Source organism: Neoarius graeffei, chromosome 15 (genome assembly GCF_027579695.1).
Source record: "Neoarius graeffei isolate fNeoGra1 chromosome 15, fNeoGra1.pri, whole genome shotgun sequence".
NCBI lineage: Eukaryota > Metazoa > Chordata > Actinopteri > Siluriformes > Ariidae > Neoarius > Neoarius graeffei.
Window position 1 is genome coordinate 58,115,248 of NC_083583.1, and position 27,911 is coordinate 58,143,158.

Genomic DNA, 27,911 nt, shown 5'->3' on the forward strand with positions numbered 1-27,911 from the left:
GTGAACACCCTATATGATGCTAGTTTCAATCGACAGTGTGCTATCAAAAATAAAAAATATATATATAAAAAAAAAAAAAGATTACATCGGATCAGGAGATAGATGGCAACAAACCATACACAAAATGTAGTAAATAAAACAAGCATTTTTTGTGTTTCATTACATCAACTTATCAGTGTATTTCAGAAAATGAACAAAAATTGTAATTTGCAGCATTTATTAACAGTTTTTAAAAGCTAAAAACACTTGTCCGTTTTACAAGACCGCTAGCAGAAGAGTGGATATACCGTATAGTCTGGGTGCGATTTGCTGGGGGGGATGGTGGGGATCATCCCCCCCTCTGGTTTTTATCTCTGCTGGAAAAAAAATCCTCGGGGACAACCCAGTCAATAAAACAAACAAACCAAAAAAAAAAAGTTGACATGACAGGCATGTTGTGACACAGTTTTCTATGGTCTACATTGCACTCACTTTCAAAATGACCCCAAGAGGCAGCTTTGATGTTCACGAACGTCCCCAGCAAATAGATACATTGTAGATAATAATATCTTTGCGTTCTATGCAGGGATGCAAACAGCGCGCCTTTTGGCGGATGCCGCCTTTTTCACGGCCGATTTTTTTTTGGGGGGGGGGGGCGTTGGAGTGTCTGATTATAATTTCAAAGTAAATTCTGTAATAAAATTACTAAATAAGCAAATCCGTTACAGTCCATGAAACAGGAAGTATAAGGATGAGAAAAAAAACAGTTTAAATCGGAAAGCTGCGCACAATGTGAACTGCGCCATCAGAGCAAACTGTTCATTTAGTATTCATGTATTTTAGTGATTTTCGAGTCACTGTCCATTTAATCCGGAGGGAGAGAAACATCACAGCAACGCGACAAGCAATGCGAACTTTGTTGTGTTAGTGTTCGTGTATTTAGTCAGAGAGATAGGAAGATGAATTTACTATCTCTGGTTTAGTGTTCGTTTTCATTTAGTGTTATTCATTTGATATCATCAGATGTTATTGAGCTGTTAGCCTATTGTTACCTTAATTTTGTGACGTTTCATGATTTAAAAAAAAAAAAAACATCCCCCCCTTCTGGTTTTTTGACAAATCGCACCCTGCGTATAGTTACAACCCAAAATCAGAAAAGGTCGGGACAGTTTGTTGAAATTAAAACTGAAAACAATTATTTGTAAATAATCTGACCTGTATTACACTCATAACAATACAACAGCACATTATTACAGGTTTCACCTCATGAATTGTATTGATTTTTTTTATAAACACATTTCAATTTTATTTCGATTACGTTCATTATGTCTTATATTAAATATAGTTAGTTGTTTTTTTTTTTCTTTTTTATCAGACATCTAGTTTTTGGGTTTGTTTACCTGACATGTTTCGACGTACGACTGTCGTCTTCCTCAGAGTGTCACCGGATGTTATTGGTGACGCATCTTTTATCAGCTGATGTTTCCGAAGGCGTAGCCTTCCTGTCTGGTTTGACAGGTCGGTCACGCCTTCTACTGTCAGTTCGTCCCCTGCAAGATGGCACTCCAGGTGTGGGAGAGCATGTATGCTCCCTCATCCCGGTTGATGGTCCTCGGGCTTCGCTTACGGATCTCCATGGCCTCCCTGATCCAGCGCTGATGTTTGTTACCTTCTGTGCGGATGACTCTGGCATTCCCCCAGTCCATAATATGATTTTCCCTTTTGCAATGATCTGTTATGGCTGACTTATAATTTTCCTGTTGTGCCTTTTCTTTTATTGTTCGGGTTTGTCTTGTAGCTGTCTCCTTTTCACACTCTTTCTTATGTTCATTTTTTCTTGTGTTGAAACTCCTTCCTGTCTCCCCGATGTAAGTTTTATTGCATAATTGGCATGGAATCTCATATATGGTGTTGCATCTGTTGTCCGGATGTATTCTGTCTTTGGGATGCACCAGGATCTGACGGAGTGTTGTGTGTGGTTTGACAGGTGTGTTAATGTTGTATTTCCTCATTGCTCTTTGAATGCGTTCAGTTATTCCCCTAATGTATGGTAATGTCACTACTCCCGTGTTCTTGTTTGTTGGTTTGTTTTTTCTCTTTCTTCTGTGTTTTGTTGTTCTTAACCTGTTCCACCCCTTTGGATATTGCCCATTGTGGATATTGACATGCCTTCAGTGCGTGTTGTATATGTTGTTCCTCCTGTTCTTTGTCCTGTGGATCTGTAATTATTGCTGTGCGTAGAGTCATCCGCACAGAAGATAACAAACATCAGCGCTGGATCAGGGAGATCCGTAAGCGAAGCCCGAGGACCATCAACCGGGATGAGGGAGCATACATGCTCTCCCACACCTGGAGTGCCATCTTGCAGGGGACGAACAGACAGTAGAAGGCGTGACCGACCTGTCAAACCAGACAGGAAGGCCACGCCTTCAGAAACATCAGCTGATAAAAGAGGCGTCACCAATAACATCCGGTGACACTCTGAGGAAGACGACAGTCGTACGTCGAAACATGTCAGGTAAACAAACCCAAAAACCAGATGTCTGATAAAAAAGAAAAAAAAAAAAACAACTAACATTTCAATTTTGATTCTTGCAACACATTTCAAAAGATTGGGACGGTGAAGCATTTTTCACTTTATAATGTTGCCATTCCTTCTCACAACACTTAAAAGATGTTTATGGACTGAAGACACCAAGTGATGAAGTGTTTCCGGTGTTATTTTGTTCCGTTCTTCCTGCAAACAGGTCTGAAGGTGTGGAACAGTACGGAGTCGTTGTTGTCATTTCAAAATTCTCCACACGTCCTCTGTTGGGGACAGAGGGGACACGCCCTCTTCTTCCACAACCATGCCTTTGTAATGTGTGCAGAATGTGGTTTTGCAGCGTCTTGCTGAAATCTCCCGTCGTCTTGAAGGCAGCATGTGTTCATACATGTCAACCTATACGGAATGTCCGTATTTTATACGGATTTGATTCAATAAACGTAGTATACGGGCGTATAAATAAAGTTATATGGATTCTTTAAAAAAAACCTCAATATTTATTTAGAGCTATAATCAATTCCCACGATGATAAAAAGAGCGCATAACATTTACAAACGTACTGTACACCACAGACAGCCAGTAAAGAGTCTTATGAAATCGCGCGTTATCTTGTGGTAGCGAGACTTCGTTCCACTTTTGATCATGCGCACACTGCATTGCGAGAATCCCGCCAACCGTGGAGTCATAGACATATAAACATAGACGCCGCCTTCTGCGTAGAATCATACGTCATCCTCACCGCCATATTGGACGTGGCAAAGTGGAGTAGCCGAGAATAAAGATGCCTCATTCATGTGCTGCGTTTAACTGTACCAACAGGTTTACCGTCCAAACGAGATCACATGGGATTACCTTTCACAGGTGAGACTGGAAAAATACTTTTCATTGTATTTGGTCATTATAACGTAATTTTACGAACAGATTTTTCTGACTTTGTGGCTAATATGAAGTCTCGCGCATAATAGCCGCTCGGTGAAACCTGTCTCCAAACAACGAAGTATTTCCTTCGTAACTACGCTGATAACACTTTGTGTTTTTGTCAAACATTGGGGCTTTGTATTCATTCTGAAGGTTTATTGTTACAACCCCGATTCCAAAAAAGTTGGGACAAAGTACAAATTGTAAATAAAAACGGAATGCAATGATGTGGAAGTTTCAAAATTCCATATTTTATTCACAATAGAACATAGATGACATATCAAATGTTTAAACTGAGAAAATGTATCATTTAAAGAGAAAAATTAGGTGATTTTTAAATTTCATGACAACAACACATCTCAAAAAAGTTGGGACAAGGCCATGTTTACCACTGTGAGACATCCCCTTTTCTCTTTACAGCAGTCTGTAAACGTCTGGGGACTGAGGAGACAAGTTGCTCAAGTTTAGGGATAGGAATGTTAACCCATTCTTGTCTAATGTAGGATTCTAGTTGCTCAACTGTCTTAGGTCTTTTTTGTCGTATCTTCCGTTTTATGATGCGCCAAATGTTTTCTATGGGTGAAAGATCTGGACTGCAGGCTGGCCAGTTCAGTACCCGGACCCTTCTTCTACGCAGCCATGATGCTGTAATTGATGCAGTATGTGGTTTGGCATTGTCATGTTGGAAAATGCAAGGTCTTCCCTGAAAGAGACGTCGCCTGGATGGGAGCATATGTTGCTCTAGAACCTGGATATACCTTTCAGCATTGATGGTGTCTTTCCAGATGTGTAAGCTGCCCATGCCACACGCACTAATGCAACCCCATACCATCAGAGATGCAGGCTTCTGAACTGAGCGCTGATAACAACTTGGGTCATCCTTCTCCTCTTTAGTCCGAATGACACTGTGTCCCTGATTTCCATAAAGAACTTCAAATTTTGATTCGTCTGACCACAGAACAGTTTTCCACTTTGCCACAGTCCATTTTTAAATGAGTCTTGGCCCAGAGAAGACGTCTGCGCTTCTGGATCATGTTTAGATACGGCTTCTTCTTTGAACTATAGAGTTTTAGCTGGCAACGGCGGATGGCACGGTGAATTGTGTTCACAGATAATGTTCTCTGGAAATATTCCTGAGCCCATTTTGTGATTTCCAATACAGAAGCATGCCTGTATGTGATGCAGTGCCGTCGAAGGGTCCGAAGATCACGGGCACCCAGTATGGTTTTCCGGCCTTGACCCTTACGCACAGAGATTCTTCCAGATTCTCTGAATCTTTTGATGATATTATGCACTGTAGATGATGATATGTTCAAACTCTTTGCAATTTTACACTGTCGAACTCCTTTCTGATATTGCTCCACTATTTGTCGGTGCAGAATTAGGGGGATTGGTGATCCTCTTCCCATCTTTACTTCCGAGAGCCGCTGCCACTCCAAGATTCTCTTTTTATACCCAGTCATGTTAATGACCTATTGCCAGTTGACCTAATGAGTTGCAATTTGGTCCTCCAGCTGTTCCTTTTTTGTACCTTTAACTTTTCCAGCCTCTTATTGCCCCTGTCCCAACTTTTTTGAAATGTGTTGCTGTCATGAAATTTCAAATGAGCCAATATTTGGCATGAAATTTAAAAATATGTCTCACTTTCGACATTTGATATGTTGTCTATGTTCTATTGTGAATACAATATCAGTTTTTGAGATTTGTAAATTATTGCATTCCGTTTTTATTTACAATTTGTACTTTGTCCCAACTTTTTTGGAATCAGGGTTGTATTAATATTGAATAAAAAGTAACTGGGATATATCATTGTTAATTATCATTCAAATTTTAGGTAAATTATTTTAATTTGCATCTTGTACGGATTTTATAAGGGAAATACGGATTTTGGAGGTTGGTTATACAGGTTTGATTGACCAAAGGTTGACATGCATGTGTGTTGTTCCTAAATCCCTACGTTTCTGCATTAATGCTCCATCACAGAAGTGTAAGTTACCTTTGCCAAAGGCACGGACACAACCCCATACCATGACACACCCTGGCTTTTGGACTTGTTCCTGGTAACAGTCTCGATGGTCCTTTATGTGTTTGGTCCAGAGCACACGATGTCCATTTCTTCAAAAAAAAAAAAAAGGACCTGGAATACTGATTCGTCTGACGGCAATACACATTTCCACTGTGTGATGGTCTATCCCAGATGCCTCCGAGCCCAGAGGAGTCAACGGCACTTCTGGACACAGTTAACATAAGACTTCCTTTTTGCACAGTAAAGTTTTACCTGGCATTTGTGGATGTAACTTTGTATTATAGCTTGACAAAGGTTTCCCAAAGTAATCCCAAGCCCATATGGTTATCTCAGCTGTAGATGAATGACAGTTCTTGATGCAGCGCTGTCTGAGGCATCAGAGATCACAGGTGTTCAGCTTAGGCTTGAGCCCTTGCCCTTTACGCACCAGAATTCCTCCAGATTCCTTGAATAGTTTAATGATATTATGCGCCGTAGAGGGTGAAATATCCAAATCACTTTCTAGCTTTCTTTGAGGAACATTGTTTTTAAAACATTTCAATAATTTTCCTCACACATTTGTTGACAAATTGGAGATCCTCAGTCCATCTTTGCTCATCAGAGACAAGGAATTTCCTGGATACTGATTTTGTACCAAATCATGATTTACTGTATAATCACCCGTTTCAAATCACATCATTATTTAAATTGTTCAACCTCATTACTAGCCCTAAATCGCCCCATCCCAACTTTTTTTGGAATGTGTTGCAGGCCTGAAATGCAGGAATAGATGTATATTAGCAAATGAAATGAAGTCGTTGAGTTCGTACTGTCTTCAGTGAAATACAAGTCAAAGTAAATTTACAAATTACTGCTCTTTTTTTTCCCAATTTGCTTTTTTCCCCCCAACTTGCGTCCCAACTTTTTCTGATTTGGCATTGTAGGTAAACATGCTTTCTTGGTATTAATTTCTTAAAATTTATGAAATCTTTCCAATAAAAAAAATGAAAAAAAATCTTAAAATGATCACAAATCTCAAATATAACCTGAAACGTCAAACCCAGTCCAAAAAGACACCAAGTTCCTCTCACATCCTGCACCATCATAACAGACCAAACACTTCTGCATCCTCTATGTTTAAGCAACCTAAACAGCTACGACAGCAGCAAGATGATGTGCTGACCTGACAGTAAAACGAGGTCTGGGCAGGATGCAAAGTGCCTAAGCTACAGGGAGAGGCTGCTGGGAGCCAAAGAGCTTAACTATACTGGCAAAGCAGGTCTGCTAATCAGCTCGATGGTATTTGGCAGCTGTGGCCCATGCAGAGGGAATGTGTTTAAGATTATAAGGAGGATCAGGTGCAGACCTAGTACTGAACAGGAGGCAAGTGTCCAGCATGGTTTAAGGGTCAATAGACATTATTTCTGCATTAGAGGGTCAGAGAGAGAGATACAGAAGCTGAGATATAGAGATGTGAAGACGTTTTTATACGCTGTATATAACAATCATATAAACATACTTTCAACTTGGCTACAGCAGTAAAAACTAAAACAGCCCAGTTAAATGTTATTTCACCAACCTAAATTATTTTCTCCCTTAAGAAAACTGTAGGTGGCACGGTGGTGTAGTGGTTAGCGCTGTCGCCTCACAGCAAGAAGGTCCGGGTTCGAGCCCCGTGGCCGGCGAGGGCCTTTCTGTGCGGAGTTTGCATGTTCTCCCCGTGTCCGCGTGGGTTTCCTCCGGGTGCTCCGGTTTCCCCCACAGTCCAAAGACATGCAGGTTAGGTTAACTGGTGACTCTAAATTGACCGTAGGTGTGAATGTGAGTGTGAATGGTTGTCTGTGTCTATGACCCCGTCCACACGTAGCCGGGTATCTGCTAAATCGAAGATATTTTTCTACGTTTTGGCCTGTCATCCACATGAAAACACATCAAAAACAAATATTTAAAAAAACTCCGGGCAAAGTGAAGATTTTTGAAAACTCCGTGTATGCCTTTTCGTGTAGACAGAGATAACCGGAGTTTTGCGTTTTAGAACGTCACAATCTGCGCCAAAAAAACGACAACAAATCTGCCCTGACGTCAAACGTGCGACCTTTGTTTACTGCAGAAGCCAGATTAAGCATGGACAAAGAGTAATGGATCGGAGTAGTGCCTTGAAAGCGTTAATTATTGTGCAGGTGCTATTCTGATGTGATTAGGGGGTAGGATTTGGGGAAATAATGCCATCTAAAGGTTTGGAATGCTTATGAATGTGATTGAAAACGCAGATGTTCGGTTATGTGTGGAAGGGATTTTTTTCGAAGATGAGGTGGTGTGGATAAAACATTTTTATAAACAGAGGGGGGGGGAAATGTTCGGTTTTAAAAATACCCGGCTACGTGTGTACATGGCCTATGTGTCAGCCCTGTGATGACCTGGCGACTTGTCCAGGGTGTACCCCGCCTTTCGCCCGTAGTCAGCTGGGATAGGCTCCAGCTTGCCTGCGACCCTGTAGAACAGGATAAAGCGGCTACAGATAATGAGGTGAGATGAGAAAACTGTATATAAAATATACATGCAATTATATATACTACCATTCAAAAGTTTGGGGTCACTTTGAAATGTCCTTATTTTTGAAAGAAAAGCACTGTTCTTTTCAATGAAGATCACTTTAAACTAATCAGAAATCCACGCTATACATTGCTAATGTGGTAAATGACTATTCTAGCTGCAAATGTCTGGTTTTTGGTGCAATATCTCCATAGGTGTATAGAGGCCCATTTCCAGCAACTCTCACTCCAGTGTTCTAATGGTACAATGTGTTTGCTCATTGCCTCAGAAGGCTAATGGATGATTAGAAAACCCTTGTACAATCATGTTAGCACAGCTGAAAACAGTTGAGCTCTTTAGAGAAGCTATAAAACTGACCTTCCTTTGAGCAGATTGAGTTTCTGGAGCATCACATTTGTGGGGTCGATTAAATGCTCAAAATGGCCAGAAAAATGTCTTGACTATATTTTCTATTCATTTTACAACTTATGGTGGGAAATAAAAGTGTGACTTTTCATGGAAAACACAAAATTGTCTGGGTGACCCCAAACTTTTGAACGGTAGTGTATTAAAAAAAAAAAAAAAGTATATGCGCCTTTGGACATCTATAGTTCCTTCCACAATTATTGCCACCCCTTGTAAAGATCAATAAAAAGGGTTCGGAAAAAAAACACCTTTTGGTGAAGTCGCTTCATCTCACGCTGAAAAAAAAAAAATTAGAAAAATCCAACCTTTAACTGAAATAAATTTATTCAGAGGAAAACAAATCCCTCATCAAGAACTAATTATTTTCAACAAAAACACGGTGTGCCACTATTACTGGCATCCCTGGAAATGATCGTGAACACAAATGTTACTGAAGCATGATTCCTGTTTAATTGAACATCTGTAGTTGATTGGAGTGTGTAGGAACTTTCAAGCTGAGGAGGACAGTAAAATCCCCAAGGATCACTGTTGGTGAATCACAAGAAAAAGTCAAATCTTGGGGTTTCCAAGTCTCCAAAACCACCATCAGACACCACCTCCATGCCAACACATTATTTGCAAGAAATAAAACAAAAAACTGTCAGTTAACCACAAATAAGTTCCTGAAGTTTGTGAAATGCTACTACAGCTTTGACTGGAACCGTGTTCTCTGGTCTGATGGAACAAAAACAGAGCTTTTTGGCAATAAACACTTGCAGTGGGTTTGGTGTAAAAAGAAGGATGGCTATAATGAAAAGAACCCGATCCCAGCTGTAAAATATGGTGAAGTTCTGTGAGGTTTGGGGGCTGTTTTTCCTCCAAAGACCCTGGAAATCTTGTTAGGGTCCATGGCATCATGGACTCCATGAAATCCCAGGACATTTTAAATCACAATCTGGCTGCTTCTGCCAGGAAACTAAAACTGGGTCGTCATTGGATCTTCCAGCAGGACAATGATCTGATGTCCAAATCAACACCAAAATGGTTCACTGAGAACAGAATGAAGCTTGTCATGAACATCTCCATCCCCTGAGCTGAACCCCAGTCAAAACCTGTGGGCTGAGCTGAAGAGGAGCGAGCACAAGAGAGGGCCGAGGACCCTGGATGATGTGGAAAGATTGCGTAAAGAGGAATGGGCTGTGATGCCCTGCTCTGTATCTTCAACCTTATAAAATGTTATACAAGAGACTCCGTGCTGATTTACTGGCAAAGGGAGGCTGTACAAAGTATTAAATGCACGGGTGACAATAATAGTGGCATGTGTTTTTGTTGAAAATAATTATTTCTTGATGAGGGATTTATTTTTCTCTGAATAAAATTATTTCAATTAAAGGTTGGATTTTTCACCAAAAGGTGGATTTTGTTCCAACCCTTTTTACTAATCTTCGTGGAGGGAACTGTATATACACTGTATATCAAAATCAAAGTCCTTCCCACGCCTATTACATAGCTAGGGTTGCAGTCGGGGACTGGTCCTCTGGTAACCGCAAAAGTTTGACTCCCCACTCGCATCTGTATTGCAGCGTGCCTTGCCAGACGGCAGTAGGTACCATTTTTATGATGGTCTTTGGTATGACCCGACCGTGAGTAGAACTCGCGATCTCCCAATCGAGAGGCGGACACGCTAACCACTAGGCCAACTCACGGTATACACTGTATATAATTTAACATAAAAGAAAAACATTTTTTTAAAAAGATTAAATAAAAGACATAAAAATATAAAATGAAGGGCCAAACATCAAGGAAATGTCATGAAAGTGTTTCAGCAGCTTCTAGCCATCTATACACAACTTTCATGTTTCACCTGATGATAATTTAATGCGATTAAATTAAAAAGTACCGGGGGGGGGGGGGGGGGGGGGGGACTTACTAATGGGCCTTTTCCACTACCCTTTTTCAGCTCACTTCAGCCCAACACGGCTCGCGTTTCGACTACCTCAGAGCAGCACGACTCAGCTCGCTTCAGCCTTAATCAGCACCCAAAACTCGCACGGTTTTGGAGTGGGGTTGAAGCGAGCCAAACCGAGCCGAGTGGGGCTGGGGGCGTGAGGAGACACTCCCCTGTGCACTGATTGGTGAGGAGGAGTGTCCTCATATGCCCACACACGCCCCGCGAGCACGCTGGGATCTGTAAACACCGTAAACCCGGAAGAAGAAGAATTACGACAAATTATGCGCCTCGCCTCATCTATACGCTCTTGCCAGTATCTGTTGGCGTTGTCGGTGACAACAAGCCACAGCACCAAGACCAGCAACACTAACGACTCCATGTCCTCCATGTTTATTGTTTACTCTCCAGGTCGTGAGACTACCGCTTAAAAGGTCACTGATGTCACTGTTTGCGCCGCCTAACGACATCACGTGACGTCCACCTACTTTCGCTAACTCCACCCAATGTGTCCACCCACTTCCAGCCAGCACGGTTCAGCGCGGTTGTAGTCGAAATGCAACTCCAACAGCCCCACTCAGCTCGACTCAGCCCGACTCAGCACCGCACGGCTCAGCCCGACTCAGCCGCGTTGGTAGTGGAAAAGCCCCATAAATGGACCTAAATGCTGGCAGTTTAAAAGACAGATGATTATCACACAGATGGTGTCAGAGTTTGCGAGTGTACACTTCTATTTCAGTAGAACTGCTGATTCAAGTTCTTTACTCAAGTGTGAAAGTAAAAAGGAGCCCTTTGAAGGACATTTCAACTGACTGTTTCTGTGCAAAACTAAAGCCTAGGTCACAACCGGACGTACGATTTTTTGGCCGTGCGATTTTTGGCGTTTCCCAAATCGCTGCTTTTTTTTGTTCATGGAGAAAGACGCGCGTTGGCCATAAGTTTGTCTTGCAACCTGAAAAAAACATAAGTGCCCGTAGAGTTTGTTTGACATGACAAAGAACCTCTGCGGCCGGTCTACGGCTCGAAAATCACCACGTCACACGCGCGCCCTCCGTGCGTTTCACGTGCGCCCTCCGTGCGTTTCTTGCATTTTTTCCACGTAGACCGGCCGTAGGAGCACGTACGGCCGGTTGTGACCGAGGCATAACTGAACCTCACATAATATAAAAATATAATATTTAACAATTGTTCCCTGAAGGCAAAGTGAATATCGGTGAATAATAAGCAAGATGAAGTCAAGGTTATTAGATAGTTGGTTTAGTATAAACGCACAGGTGATTATTTCACCAAAATTGTATTTAAAAATTATATTTATTTCAAACTTCAAAAGAAGCATGCTGATCTTTTATCAGTCTGTTGTGGCCAGTGTGCTTTTCTTTGCGGTGGTTTGTTGGAGGAGCAGCACTGGAGCCAGTGATACCAACAGACTCAATAAAATTGATAAAGGCTGCTGGCTCCATGACTGGCTGCAAACGGGACACTTTTGAGGCTGTGGTGGAGAAGAGGACTCTGAACAAACTGTTATCCATCATGGATAATCCTGACCACCCTCTCCATCACACACTGGACGGACAGCGGAGTACCTTCTCCAACACACCGTTACAGCTTCGCTGTTGTAGGGACCGATACAGGAAATCTTTCCTGCCCCAAGCAAACATACTGTACAATAACACCTCTGTGTGACAGAGATCTCTGACGTCTCTGCTCTATAGTCCTGTTTATATCGCTGCTCCTCTGTAACTTTACACTATCAGAGCTTATTTGTTTACTGCCAGTCACTTTGCGCTTTAGAGTTTATTTGTTGTTAATTTATTTATCTATCTTCTGTTCAATACTGCCACTTTTGCACAGTTTTTATTTTCATTCATCACAATTCTTGTTTTTAGCATTATTAATGCACATTCACCTGTACAAAGCACACACACAGTGGTGCTTGAAAGTTTATGAACCCTTTAGAATTTTCTATATTTCTGCATAAATATGACTGAAAACATCATCACATTTTCACACAAGTCCTAAAAGTAGATAAAGAGAACCCAGTTAAACAAATGAGACAAAAATATTATACTCGGTCATTTATTTATTGAGGAAAATGATCCGATGTTACACATCTGTGAGTGGCAAAAGTATGTGAACCTCTAGGATTAGCAGTTAATTTGAAGGTAAATTAGAGTCAGGTGTTTTCAAATCAATGGGACGACAATCAGGTGTGAGTGGGCACCCTGTTTTATTTAAAGAACAGGGATCTATCAAAGTCTGATCTTCACAACACATGTTTGTGGAAGTGTATCATGGCACGAACAAAGGAGATTTCTGAGGACCTCAGAAAAAGTGTTGTTGATGCTCATCAGGCTGGAAAAGGTTACAAAACCATCTCTAAAGAGTTTGGACTCCACCAATCCACAGGCAGACAGATTGTGTACAAACGGAGGAAATTCAAGACCATTGTTACCCTCTCCAGGAGTGGCCGACCAACAAAGATCACTCCAAGAGCAAGGCGTGTAATAGTTGGCGAGGTCACAAAGGACCCCAGGGTAACTTCTAAGCAACTGAAGGCCTCTCTCACATTGGCTAATGTTAATGTTCATGAGTCCACCATCAGGAGAACACTGAACAACAATGGTGTGCATGGCAGGGTTGCAAGGAGAAAGCCACTGCTCTCCAAAAAGAACATTGCTTCTCATCTGCAGTTCGCTAAAGATCACATGGACAAGCCAGAAGGCTATTAGAAAAATGTTTTGTGGATGGATGACACCAAAATAGAACTTTTTGGTTTAAATGAGAAGCGTTATGTTTGGAGAAAGGAAAACACTGCATTCCAGCATAAGAACCTTATCCCATCTGTGAAACATGGTGGTGGTAGTATCATGGTTTGGGCCCGTTTTGCTGCATCTGGGCCAGGACGGCTTGCCATCATTGATGGAACAATGAATTCTGAATTATACCAGCGAATTCTAAAGGAAAATGTCAGGACATCTGTCCATGAACTGAATCTCAAGAGAAGGTGGGCCATGCAGCAAGACAACGACCCTAAGCACACAAGTCGTTCTACCAAAGAATGGTTAAAGAAGAATAAAGTTAATGTTTTGGAATGGCCAAGTCAAAGTCCTGACCTTAATCCAATGGAAATGTTGTGGAAGGACCTGAAGCGAGCAGTTCATGTGAGGAAACCCACCAACATCCCAGAGTTGAAGCTGTTCTGTACGGAGGAATGGGCTAAAATTCCTCCAAGCCGGTGTGCAGGACTGATCAACAGTTACCGCAAACGTTTAGTTGCAGTTATTGCTGCACAAGGGGGTCACACCAGATACTGAAACCAAAGGCTCACATACTTTTGCCACTCACAGATATGTAATATTGGATCATTTCTCTCAATAAATAAATGACCAAGTATAATATTTTTGTCTCATTTGTTTAACTGGATTCTCTTTAGGGTAATTCTGCCCCAAATCATCAGATTTAGTAAAATGTTCGCCACTGACCATCTCAGATTTGCTTCATACTTTCTGGAAATATAGTCAGTGTGCCCAATAAATAGTGTACAAAATTTTAGGCTTGTACCTTCATTAGTTTCTGAGATATAGAGGCTTTTAAAAAGGGGTGTGGCCCCAATTTCACTGTTGAAACGCATGCTACAGAAAACGGACCTAACTTCCATAAGTCATTACTTTTAAAACTATTCATGCAAGATACATGAAATTTTCAAGGATTGTTCTTCAATGCCAGATGCCTTTAAATACTAAAAGAGAAAGTTCATATTTCAATATTTGCCAAGTTATGGCTTGCTGAAAATCATAAAATTTCTTCTGTCGTGCTTTGAAGCAACTTTGACGCCCCATATCTCCACATTAAAGCACACCTGATCTTTCAAATTTTCTTATTTATTATTCATGTTATAGTACTCTTTAGGCAACTAGGTATGTGTTCAAAAGAAATCAAAAACTTTGATTTATTAGGCTTTAAAAAAATTAAAAAAAAATTTTTTTTGCACCTATAATTCAAATGCATATTGCAAATGTATGACAAGGTCTACCATAAAAACAATTATACCACTGGAAAGAGCTTGTTTTGATTAGCAAATGCACAAAATATGAAGTTGGTAACCTAAACCAAACTATAAATTTTAAGGTATCAAGTACGGCATGTTTTACGATAGACGGAAATGCTGTTTTAAGGCATATAATCTACTTGGATGCATCCAGAGATGCATAAAAACTGAAAAACCACAAAATTCATGAGGATTATCATCACTATCCCTTCGAAGCACATATTTCAGCTTCCGTTTGCCAGCCAGATACATCCCCAGCTGAAAAAGGTCATTTACTTCAGTGACGGATCAGCAGCCCAATACAAAAACTATAAAAATTTCACAAATCTAATAAAGCATGCAGACAATTTTGGACTTTTGGTAGAATGGCATTTCTTTGCCACTTCTCATGGTAAATCACCCTGTGATGGTATTGGAGGCACTGTAAAGCGGTCAGCAGCTCGAGCTAGCTTACAGGCAGTCACGAGTGATCACGTACTAACCCCATCTGATCTGTTTTTGTGGGCAGAAAAACATCAAGAACATCCATTTCATCTGGGTTGGTACAGGGGAAGTTATGGAGAATGGAAAAGCATTGGAGACAAGATTTTCAAGGTCAGCGACTATTCCTGGAACAAGAGACAACCACTCATTCGTTCCAATCATGTCCAACCAGCTGCAGGTCAGCAGGGTGTCAGGTGGTCCTAGCTTCATTGTAGATATGAGTGGGAATCGGCCACAAGTAATGCATAAAACCCCTGTTAAATCAGCAGTCTCTCTGGCAGATACAATTCCTGGTAAATATGTTGTGTTTGTATAACAGACAGTGGTGGATAGGCAACATTCGTGCATTATCAGAGGAGGAATAAGATGTACAAGTAACATTTATGCATCCTCATGGTCCCTCTCAGACTTACAGCTGGCCCAGGAGAGAAGATAACTGTCGGGTCCCTCTGGTGCATGTCATGAAAATCATTGATGCCCCACTTACATCAACTGGCAGGCAGTATAAACTTCCATCTGATGTGGAAAAGCAAATCAATATACTGTTTAAGCTCTTCAAATAAAGTATTTTTAAGGTTATTTTTCCTACACTGTAGGTTTGTAATTGTATTGTAATATGCCTTAAAACAGCATTTCCGTCTATCATAAAACATGCCGTACTTGATACCTTAATATTTATAGTTTGGTTTAGGGTGCCAACTTCATATTTTGTGCATTTGCTAAACAAAACAAGCTCTTTGCGGTGGTATAATTGTTTTTATGGTAGACCTTGTCATTCATTTGCAATATGCATTGGAATTATAGGTGCAAAATGTTTTTTTGTTTTTTTTAAATCCTAATAAATCAGAAAGTTTGATTTCTTTTGAACACATACCTAGTTGCCTAAAGAGTACTAACATGAGTAATAAATAAGAAAATTTGAAAGATCTGGTGTGCTTTAATGTGGAGATATGGGGCATCAAAGTTGCTCCAAAGCACGATAGAAGACATTTATGATTTTCAGCAAGCCATAACTTGGCAAATATTGAACTGTGAACTTTCTATTATTAGTATTTGAAGGCGCCTGGCATTGAAGAACAATCTTTGAAAATTTCATGTATCTTGCATGAATAGTTTTAAAAGTAATGACTTATGGAAGTTAGGTCCGTTTTCTGTAGCACGCATTTCAACGGTGAAATTGGGGCCACGCCCCTTTTTTAAAGCCCCTGTATCTCATGCCTCTTTTCCACCAAATCAGTTCCAGGGCTGGTTCGGGGCCAGTGCTGGTGCTGGTTCACAACTGGTTCAACTTGCGAGCCAGCTGAGAACCAGTTTGCTTTTCCATAGCTCGCGGTGCTAAGTGAAGACACGTCATTATGTCGCTGTATACGTCAGTTACGTCATTGTGTCACTGTATACGTCAGTTGCGTCGCTACGTTTGCATAAACCTTGGCGCGAATATCGAAGCAAAAACAACACGGAAGAAGCAGCAGAAGCAGCAACAACAACAATAATAATAATGGATGACTTCGCGTTTGTACAGCTGCTGCTTCTCGTCGCTTAAAAATGGCGATCTTTCGTGGTCTTGTTATTGCTGTTGGTCTTAACAACTCCGCCCCCCCGCTGACGTAAGCGGTTCTTTCCTCTGGCCCAGCAGAGAGTTGGTGCTAGCCTGGAACCGGTTTTTCTGGCCCCAGAGCCAGTTCTTTGTCAGTGGAAACAGAAAACCCGGTTCCAAACTAAGCACTGGCCCCGAACCAGCCCTGGAACTGCTTTGGTGGAAAAGGGGCATCAGAAACTAATGAAGGTACAAGCCTAAAATTTTATACACTATTTATTGGGCACACTGACAATATTTCCAGAAAGTATGAAGCAACTCTGAGATGGTCAGTGGCAAGGCCTCTGGTGATTTCACATGGATTGACCCTTTAATCTACTTTTAGGACTTGTGTGAAAATCTGATTATGTTTTAGGTCATATTTATGCAGAAATATAGAAAATTCTAAAGGGTTCACAAACTTTCAAGCACCACTGTGTGTGTGTGTGTGTGTGTGTGTGTGTATTTGTATTTATTTTTTTATTTTGTTTTTAATAATTACTTTTTTTCCCTTATATTGTGTAGTCGGCTTGTTCTTGAGATTTTTTTTAATTCATGTCTGATAACCTGCTGCTGTAACAATTTCCCAGCTTGGGATTAATAAAGTAAATCTACCCATCTATCTATGTAATAACGGCGCGGCGCAGACTCGCGTCACTTATCTATGCCGAGTCACATAAAATACTTTGCTTTGAAATCGATAAAATAAATCACAATTCCACCTTACATTTGAATAGCTTTAGACCAAACTTCATAGCATCTTTAATGCTTTTAGGAACAGCATTTTCTTTCATCATTTGTAACTCTTCCTCAATTACGGTGACGGAGCAATTGGCCGCAATTTTGCCAAGTCGCTCGAGGCGATTATCGAGAAATAGTCTGAATCACTCGACCAATCAGCGCACATGATTTTCTATAAAATCACCTGCATATTTATACTAAAATATAATATATATTATAACATTCAGGGGCTCAGCATGTGCGTGCAGAAGGAGGCAAACCCACACTTTCTTAAATTAATTATTAAATAATATCACAGAAGGTGCGCCACTGCAAATATTTTAATTGCCAAGAAGTACTTTGCGACAAGTAAATAATACACTTGCGCATGCAGTCCGTATTGATTAGCTATGTACAGCGTGCCAACCTCGACAACCCAGCTGTATATAACTAATGCCGCTTTTCCACTACAAACGCGGCTGAGTCGTGCCGTGCCGAGTCGAGCTGAGTCGAGCTGAGCGGGGCTATTGAAGTTGCATTTCGACTACAACCGCGCTGAACCGTGCTGGCTGGAAGTGGGTGGACACATTGGGTGGAGTTAGCGAAAGTGGGTGGACGTCATGTGATGTCGTTAAGCAGCGCAAACAGTGACATCAGTGACAGTGGCGGAACAAGTCAGAGCCGGGCCGGGGGCGGGGCAAATGACCGGGCCCTTTATTAAAGCTTATCATAACATCATTTTAGGCTACAAAATGTCCGCAACTGCGGTGTTTACCAATTTCAACACTACCGGTGCAACTATGTTATTTAGTACATCAAGTCCTTCAAACGAACATGTAACTCAGAAACAAAAAACATTAGGATACTGTACATGGCTCATAATAAAACATCAATAGCCTATACTGCGCACATTATTTGAAGGGCATACGAATGAGCGCTTTCCGATTATGTATATAATACGATTATCGCTATCCTTACCTTACTAGTCTCTTTACATGCTTGCTAATAACAAATTTGAAGAGCAGACAATCACATACAGCTGAAGCGTTAGACATTTAACTCGAACAATTTGGTTTGTTTACACAAAGACCTTCAAATTTAAAAAAAAAAAAAGTTTGCGTCTGTTTGGTAAATTTTTGGATTTGAAATCATGTTTGGATTCAGAGTCAGCCTTGCCACATTGGGTTGGTTTAATCAGAGTCATCTTATTCTTGGGTGTTATTGTCCCATCCATTTCGGTTGTAATCAGTCTTGATGTTGGGAAGGCACACACACGCGCACACAGATAATTCCCCTCAAATGCATTAAAACTAAAGTAACGAGTCTGATATTTGTGTTAAAATGTAGTGGGTAAAAGTAAACACTCAAGTAAAGTACAGAAACCTGAAAACTCTACTTAAGTACAGTAATGAAGTACTTGTACTTCGCTCCTTCCCACCTCGGTCTATACATAGCTTTCACTGAAGTCACGGCATTCCGGGGAACGCCCTCCAGCCGCCATCTTGTGGGGCAAACAAAACGGACCATCGCCATTACCGGCTACGTTATCTCGGACGAATTTATGAAGTTATATAGTCAGTTTTCTAAAATAAAGATCAATGTTGGCAAAATCAAGCAAACAGAAGTATATAGATACATTAGACGACATCTCACGACAACGGTATGCAGCCAAACTGGCCTTGATTGGGGGAAGTGACCCCTACGAAGTGGACAAAGATGCATTTTCAAGTGACTATGCAGAGCTGCCAAAGCCTGAAACTGCCAAAGCCTGCTCCAAAGCCTGAAACTGACTTCATCAAACTTTAAAGGCTGTCTGATATATACAACTTTATATATTCTAGCATTAAATAGACTGTTGAATGTTATGCAAACAGCGCGCCTTTTGGCGGATGCCGCCTTTTTCACGGCTGAATCGCACATATCCGATTTTTTTTTTAGGGGGGGCGTTGGAGTGTCTGATTATAATTTCAAAGTAAATTCTGTATTAAAATTACTAAATAAGCAAATCCGTCACAGTCCATGAAACAGGAAGTATAAGGATGAGAAAAAAACAGTTTAAATCGGAAAGCTGCGCAGCTTTCCGATTTAAAGATTTGGGGGGGGGGCTTTTTGCACCTTTATTGGATAGGACAGTGTAGAGACAGGAAATGAGCGGGAGAGAGAGACGGGGAGGGATCGGGAAATGACCTCGGGCCGGAATCTAACCCGGGTCCCCGGATTTATGGTATGGCGCCTTATCCACCTGAGCCACGACGCCCCCAGCTTTCCGATTTAAACTGTTTTTTTTCTCATCCTTATACTTCCTATGTTTCATGGACTGTAACGGATTTGATTTGCTTATTTAGTAATTTTAATACAGAATTTACTTTGAAATTATAATCAGACACTCCAACGCCCCCCCTAAAAAAAAAAAAAATCGGATCTGCGCGATTCAGGCGGCATCCGCCAAAAGGTGCGCTGTTTGCATCCCAAACACAAATCAAATCATACAGAATAGACCTAAAATGTTTTTCAAAAATGACCCTTGCGTGAGTGAAGTGACAAGTGTCAAATAGAAACGTGACAAACGAGCGATATTAAGTGTACATTACAATGTAAACGTACACTCAGCGGTTCCAGTTAGGCATTCTCCAGAGATTGTTCACATGATGTTTTGGTTTCCAAAAACAAACTTGAACACAATTGATTGTTTATTTAAACAACTTACCACTTATAAAATGATCGGAGCAGACTTTGCTGTGTTTGGAAGGCTGATAATCCTTGTGGTTGATTTCTCGCAAGCCATAGATTTCTCCTTTGTATGCTGAGTTTCTTTGTTTGCTCGCCTTCGTGCTCCCGTACAGTGGGAATTCCATAAAAGCTCCGCTTGACGTCATCATCTGACCTATTACGACAGCCATGAATACAACAGGTGTGCACCATTGCTAGCTTTAAATAGCCTGCTTGGGTTCTTTTGAAGACTTTGTACTCGCGCGTTACAATGTGTGCTCAGTGACCCGTACGGTAAGCTTGACCCACAAGATGGCCGCCACTAGGGAATCCCCGACTCTGTGACATCATGTGCAAACTATCTATACTAAAGAAACGAAGCCCGCAAACAGGAGTTTGAAGGTGAAATGTCCGCAGCAGGCTCTGGACTGTACAGTAAAACTGAAAGGCCTCACTTTATTGTGATTAACAAATGATCATTTCCTAAACCTGGAGTAGTTTGGTCATGCATACAGCCACATACACACTACACCACATTAAGTTACCAGCCATCCCTCACTGTGTGGATCACACGCTGAGGAGCTGACCAGCAGTAAGAAGAATGCATTCTGCAGAAAACCTAACCAGCTCACACACACCCTGAAAACCTGTACACTGAAGAAAGTAGGAAGGTGCAGACTTACAAAAGTATTTGAGGGTTTCATCGATCTGCTCATAGGTAAGTCCCAGAGCGGCCTCAGGTGGCAGGAGTGGAGTGTGCAGCCAGTCGTCATGCTCATACCCAAACACATAGTCTGCCCGCAGAGTGTATCTGGGTAACTCCTCTGCCAGTAAACTCACTATCTCCACCTCAGGCAAATCCACACCTGAACACACATCTGTGTGCGACACCGACAAAAAGAATTAAAAAGGAATTGTATGTATATAGACCAAATATCCCCTTAATATTTTGGACCTCAGGTTTCACTTCACACTGCATTTAGAGTCATCGTTTTCATTAGTAAGGTAAGGTATTTCTCATAGTGCAATAATTGTTATAAAATTATCTGTTTATATATCATCATTCCATCATGCAACCAAGCTTTGGTATGGAAGCAATTTTGTGCCAAAAATGTTCATACAATACTTTTGAAATATCAAACGAAAACGACAAATCAAAATACAAAAAAAAAAGTCAATTTTTTTAGACTGGCAAACAAATTATTCATGTAATCGTGCAAAATATCAGTCTATTACTCTTCACAAACCTTTCATTTTTGTTCCGCGTCTTTCTCAGTTTTGTTTGACGTAATTTATTTTGGTTGCGATTTCAGCTTTCTCGTTTGCGCTCCCTGACTTTTTGCTTGCAGTTTTGGCACAAACTTGACGTGTGGGCGGGCTGTCCAGGAATGCATTCCCATTGGCTAACTTGTGTTTGACTGACAGCCACGCTCAGCCATTCCCTACTCGGATTCTGGCGGACTGTTTGACGAGTGACCGATCCATTGACGGTAAACAAAGATCGAGTGGACTTCAGTGGCGACGATGATATTGAATTAATTCAACAAAGTGTAAATTCAGTATCATAGTCGCCACTGAAGTCCACTCGATCCTTGTTTACCGTCAATGGATCGGTCACTCGTCAAACAGTCCGCCAGAATCCGAGTAGGGAATGGCTGAGCGGAGCTGTCAGTCAAACACAAGTTAGCCAATGGGAATGCATTCCTGGACAGCCCGCCCACACGTCAAGTTTGTGCCAAAACTGCAAGCAAAAAGTCAGGGAGTGCAAACGAGAAAGCTGGAATCGCAGCCAAAATAAATTACGTCAAGCAAAACTGAGAAAGACGCGGAACAAAAATAAAAGGTTTGTGAAGAGTAACAGACTGATATTTTGCACGATTACATGAATAATTTGTTTGCCAGTCTAAAAAAATTGACTTTTTGTTCTTTTTTTGTATTTTGATTTGTCGTTTTTGTTTGATATTTCAAAAGTATTGTATGAACATTTTGGCACAAAATTGATTCCATACTTTGGAAATATCTGAAAACAATTTTAGTGCAAATTGCTTAAATGGTGTCCTGCAAATTGCTTATTGGTGTTTGTCCTGTTTTGTCGCATTACAAGCTGGAATTAAAATGGATTTTTGGAGGATTAGTGCCATTTGATTTACACAACATGCCTACCGCTTTAAAGGTGCAAGTTGTTTTATTTTGACACAAACAATAATTAAGGTGAAAAAAAAATAGAAATCTGGAGTGTGCATAGGTATTCACCCCCCCCAAAAAAAGTCAATACTTTGTAGAGCCACCTTTTGCTGCAATGACAGCTGCAAGTCTCTTAGGGTATGTCTCTATTAGCTTAGCACATCTAGCCACTGGCAGCACGGTGGTGTAGTGGTTAGCGCTGTCGCCTCACAGCAAGAAGGTCCGGGTTCGAGCCCCGTGGCCGGCGAGGGCCTTTCTGTGTGGAGTTTGCATGTTCTCCCCGTGTCCGCGTGGGTTTCCTCCGGGCGCTCCGGTTTCCCCCACAGTCCAAAGACATGCAGGTTAGGTTAACTGGTGACTCTAAATTGACCGTAGGTGTGAATGTGAGTCTGAATGGTTAATTATCTCCATGTATCAGCCCTGTTATGATCTGGCGACTTGTCCAGGGTGTACCCGGCCTCCAGCTTGCCCATGACCCTGCACAGGATAAGTGGCTACAGATAATGGATGGATGGATTTTTGCCCATTCCTCAAGGCAAAACTGCTCCAACTCCTTCAAGTTAGATGCAAGAGACTTGCAGCTGTAATTGCAGCAAAAGGTGGCTCTACAAAGTATTGACGGGGGGTTCAGGCACGTGCGCACACAGGGCTTTAGGGGTGCTTGAGCCCCTGCCCTTTTTGCCTCGAATTAAATGTTGCCCTTTTAAAATAATAATAATAATCTCATCTCATTATCTCTAGCCGCTTTATCCTTCTACAGGGTCGCAGGCAAGCTGGAGCCTATCCCAGCTGACTACGGGCGAAAGGCAGGGTACACCCTGGACAAGTCGCCAGGTCATCACAGGGCTGACACATAGACACAGACAACCATTCACACTCACATTCACACCTACGGTCAATTTAGAGTCACCAGTTAACCTAACCTGCATGTCTTTGGACTGTGGGGGAAACCGGAGCACCCGGAGGAAACCCACGCGGACACGGGGAGAACATGCAAACTCCACACAGAAAGGCCCTCGCCGGCCCCGGGGCTCGAACCCAGGACCTTCTTGCTGTGAGGCGACAGCGCTAACCACTACACCACCGTGCCGCCTAATAATAATAATAATCCTAATAATAAATAATACAGTCCTGTTAGAAGTTTAAAACAACGGCAGTACAAAAACTCCACAGCAATCTACCAATTTTCTTGTAATACGGGGTCGTTGTGTGCGTTGAGCTGCCGCTTCTCTGTCCATTGCTGCTCCGCTCGAGTGCGGCCAGAGAGAGGGGGCACGCGGACGTGAGTGAGAGGGAAGAAGCCGCTGCGCGCGCTGCCACAATGAGAACAGAGGAGACGGACAGTGAGGCAGCTTGAACATGTGAGTTATGGTCTAACAGTTAGCCCTTTCAAACTGTATGGACATGACATTTGGGCGTTTGTAGGGCTACTGACATTTGTGCGAGTAATTCAAGTCTCTGTAGTTTAATAATCTGCTTGTTAACTGACGTGACCTGACCTGTTACTGTTCACAATCGATTGCCTCGGCCGCGCTTCGGTCTACATGCAAGTATCATATATCGCCGGGAAGCTTACATTCTCCTCTTGTATATATAACTAGTCGTCGACCTCTTCCACAACGTGCTCAAATCAAATGTGGGTTATGTTTCAGAAAAAAAACAAATGTTATGTGTCAGTTTCTATTTTTGCTGGACGTCGGAGTACAGCGCATCGAGCAGCACAGAGACGTTTGCATGGTACAGGAAATCAAAGTGCTTCCCTTCTAAGTACTTACCTTCCTATTAGTACGTTAATTTTAATTCTACATTCCCATATTTTGGAAAGGACCGGGGAAAAAAAAAAAAAAAATCATGCACTTGCTGCCCTTTTTCTGACTTTGAGCCCCTGCCCCTCTATAATCCTGTGCACGTCCCTGGGGGTGTTTGAATACCTGTGCACACTCCAGATTGTTTTTTTTTTCATCTTAATTATTGTTTGTGTCAAAATAAAACAACAATGTGCATCTTTAAAGTGGTAGGCATGTTGTGTAAATCAAATGGCACTGACCCTCCAAAAATCCATTTTAATTCCAGCTTGTAACGCGACAAAACAGGACAAACACCAAGGGGATGAATACTTTTGCACGACACTATATTATTTAACATGTAAATGTTCCGTAAAGATAATCTGATGTGACCAATGCAGTCATTCCTACATCAATAGCTGTACAAGACTCCTACCTGTCAGAGTGGACACGTCTCTGTGTGCTTTAGCCTGGAGAGGGCCATGCCTCAGGTTCCCAGGAGAGAGGTGGAGGTCCTGGGTGAGGGGGCCACATCCCTCCTCCTGCTCCCCGTTCAGGGTGAAGGATGCCCGCGGCTCCAGCAGGGCCTGAAGGAGACCGGACAGAGGAGAGGGGACACAGGCTGGAGAGGGAGGAAGTCTGCACAGGCCACCAAAGTTCAGTGTGCCGAATGGCTGCTAAATCGCTTTAAAAGCAGTGCTGCACCCTAGTGGACCAAAGGCCTCAAAGACTGAGAAGGGGGAATCTGGGGACACAGGTCCGCATCTGTCCTTAAAAAAAAAAAAAAGATTTAGAAAAAAAGACACAAAACATTAAATGCTCACTCAATGACTGTTGTATCAGATGACTATATCAGTCATTTTACAGGTTAATATGGTTTAATAAACTCATTGTGAGACAATCAAGATTAGTAAGTGTTAACAATGGAAAGAAAATTGTCAAAGTGTGTATATACACAACAGTAGTGCTTTTGTATAACCCCAGATCACGTTCCCTAAAAGCAGGCCAGCCTTCCCCATGGCACTGATGTGTAATAGGATAGGCCTCACGTAGCTGCAGTAGAGAACAGGCCCTGGCAGTACAGCATTCATCTCTGTATGTGCATGAATTATGAAGGATTTCAGATCATATGTCAAACCAGCAGGATGTTAATAATTCATGTCATGCCACGTGATATTAATGTTGCTCAAAACAGCACGTTCTTCCAAACAAAAACAACCAAGTTTTAGCTTATCACGTCTAATATTTTAACCAGTAACTCAAGGTCATGTTCACCGCATTTGCCAGAAAGAAAAAAAGAAAAGGCGAAGACCAGGTTTTAATTCATGTTAAAAACAGTACATTATGCTAAAAATTACTATTATTATTATTTCAAACTGTACATAGTGCGTGAGTGACAAATATTTCCTTATGAATAGCAGAATCTCCTGAATAGCATCCACACACAATGCTTCCTGAAAAAAAAAAAGGCTACAAAAATAGAACATTTGTGAAATATTGTAAAGCAAAACATAAGAAATAATCATGTTAAAGCCATAAACTAGTGAAGCTGAAATTTTTGGCTGGAAGATATTTAAGGAGAGGCAGCTGGTTGTAAGCAATTACGGTATGAGGTCGTATTTTTGGTAATCCATGAACTCCATCGAACTAACTGTGGTCACATGAGGAGCAAAGTTGAAGAATAGGATATCTCAAGGCCAATCGGCACCGACACAGCCGTGCTCGGTGCCAATCGTACTGGAGCAAGAGGCTGCGTACGTGTGTGGTGTCACATAATCTATAGCTGAAAAGCGAGGGGGTGGGTAACCAGAGAGAAAGGGAGAGAGAGATTACAAAAAGAAGAAAGAACCAAAACAAAGACATACTTGAGATTATATACAACTGCCTGTCCAAATCAAACCAAACCATTCTGAATAAAGTACTTGCATTCGAGAGTGAGGGGAAGGGGCTACCTCAACGTTAAAAACAAATATATCTTGTCTTTTATTGGATGGAAGGCAAGTGCACTCTGAATTGTAACCTAGGAGACCAGAGGACTCTGAACTGGCTTTATGGTCACGGAAGCGGACGCTAATCTGACCAAGAGCATTAAAAAAAAAACCCGACAGGAAAAAATATCCATGAAATGTTTTTTACTAGGAAGCTTGCACGCTCGTCCCACCACGTTAAGTCATCTTTATTGTCCTCCTTCTGAGCAGATATATGTAATGGACAGAACAAAACAAGGTTTTAGTTCCTCATGAGTTCAGCCTAGAAAAGGCCCCAGTGATGTCTCACACACACACATCCTCAATTCCATTCTCATTGTGTTGAGGAAGTGCATCAAAGACCCTTTTATTTTTGTTAGTATTTCATATGTTTCCTCTTATTGTCCAGAAACATGCAGGTAGGTGGATTATCTACTCTAAACTGCCCACAGGTGTGAAGCAGTGTGTGTGTGTGTGTGTGTGTGTGTGTGTGTGTGTGTGTGTGTGTGTGTTGGTGCCCTGCAATAGACTGGCACCTGCCTGGAGTGAATTCTCCCACCTTGCACCCAGTGTTCCTGGGATTATCTCAGAATCTACCACAACCCTGATCGTGTGATACGCGAGAAATGAATTAAAGGACCCATGGCATGGTGGTTTGTTGATGCTTTAAACGGGCTCGTGGAGGTTTCCGGATGTTATATTCGCAGCCTTTCTCGAAATGAACCCTCGGCACGTAAATATAGCCTCCTGGGAGAAAGCCCCATTTCAGCGCTTTTCCCAGTGCGTCGTTTTGCTAATGAGAAGCAGGAGGCGGGGAAGGGTAGAGGGTGGGGGCGGGCCATGGGGGAAGGGGGAGGGGCTTGACCAAGCTGCGCGCACACATACTCGCTGCTATCAGCGCCTGTAGCCACGCTGCTAAGACAAAACCTCGTTCTCCCTCGGACTCCTTTCGTAAACTCAACGTGACACAGAGAACAGAGAGTGAGAGTGTTCGGAGTGGTAGTTTACGAACGTATAATACCCTAGGCTTGAACACGCACTCCATAACCAAAGCGGATAGAAGCAGCAACTACAGCAACATAGCGCTTATCCAACAGAAGACATGCATTGCGGAGCAATAGTCAAACATAAGCTCATAAGTTACAGTCAATTTCCAGACTAAACTCAGTTTAACAGAGCATGCTGCATGCTCTTTAGTTTTGTAGCGCAGATTACCTGGTTAACTGCAGGAAGCGGTTAGCCGCACAGCTAATGTAGCCATTGCTAGGCTAACGCACCGATTTTAAAACACGGCAAAACGACCAGTTATACACTTACTTGTTCGGTGTTTGCGGCTGATGCGGCAGGGATGCTTGGTACGGACCCAGGCTTCAGTGACAGTTGATGTGCAAAACCTGCCCTGTACTGTCCCAAGTTGTGGAAACATTCATCAGGAAAATGCTTCCGACAAACATACACCATCTTAGGTAGACTCGACGGCGTATTATTGAAGTAAATAAAATTAAGCCACTGCGTCTTCAGGGGCTCTCCCATCGGCAGTAAAAACAGACTCTTTTCTGTGTTGTCACATCCATGTACAGCGCAACTTCCATGTTTCGCTCGCTTAGGTGGTGCCATGTTGTTGTGTCCTCTATGGTCTCCTCACTACAACTGGGCGGGGCAATCCATACAGTGGGTGGGAATCCAGAGGGGGGGCGTGGGGATCATCTCCCTTGCTGACGTAGTAAAGGGAAGAGCTTATCAACGCGCCGTTTTGACGCGCCATTCTCAAATGTTGGGCATAGTTTGGTTTACACATTATGAAATTTCTAGCCACTGGGGTGACTTAAGAAGGTCAGAGGAACTCGTTTTAACGTTAAAAAACCTCAGAAAGTGAAAATTTCATGCCATGGGACCTTTAACACAGAGGGCTTCTTCTCGTTCGCTGACGCTGTGTGTGGAGTAAAGTGCACTTGGTCTGAAGACTGAAAAATGATTAGAATCTAAACAAAGCCAAACGGTTAAGTTGCTACAGAACCATATTTGCTCATTTTAATACACAGAGACCCTTCAATTATTTCAACAATGATTACATTGTACTTAGTGTGGCCTTAATTATAGGATAAATC

The 27,911-nt window shown here is 41.9% G+C and overlaps 1 protein-coding gene across 1 annotated transcript in view; it reads right to left on the reverse strand.

The window, feature by feature from the left end:
- Positions 1-24,927, reverse strand: part of hap1 (huntingtin associated protein 1) — a 72,410-nt gene extending 47,483 nt beyond the window's left edge. The window contains exons 1-3 of the mRNA XM_060940683.1: positions 24,886-24,927; positions 24,273-24,510; positions 20,552-20,746 (exon numbers count right to left, since the gene is read on the reverse strand). Of these exons, the coding sequence (XP_060796666.1) occupies positions 20,552-20,746; positions 24,273-24,510; positions 24,886-24,927 (475 nt within the window). The remainder of the gene's footprint in view (positions 1-20,551; positions 20,747-24,272; positions 24,511-24,885) is intronic.
- Positions 24,928-27,911: the final 2,984 nt, after the last annotated feature.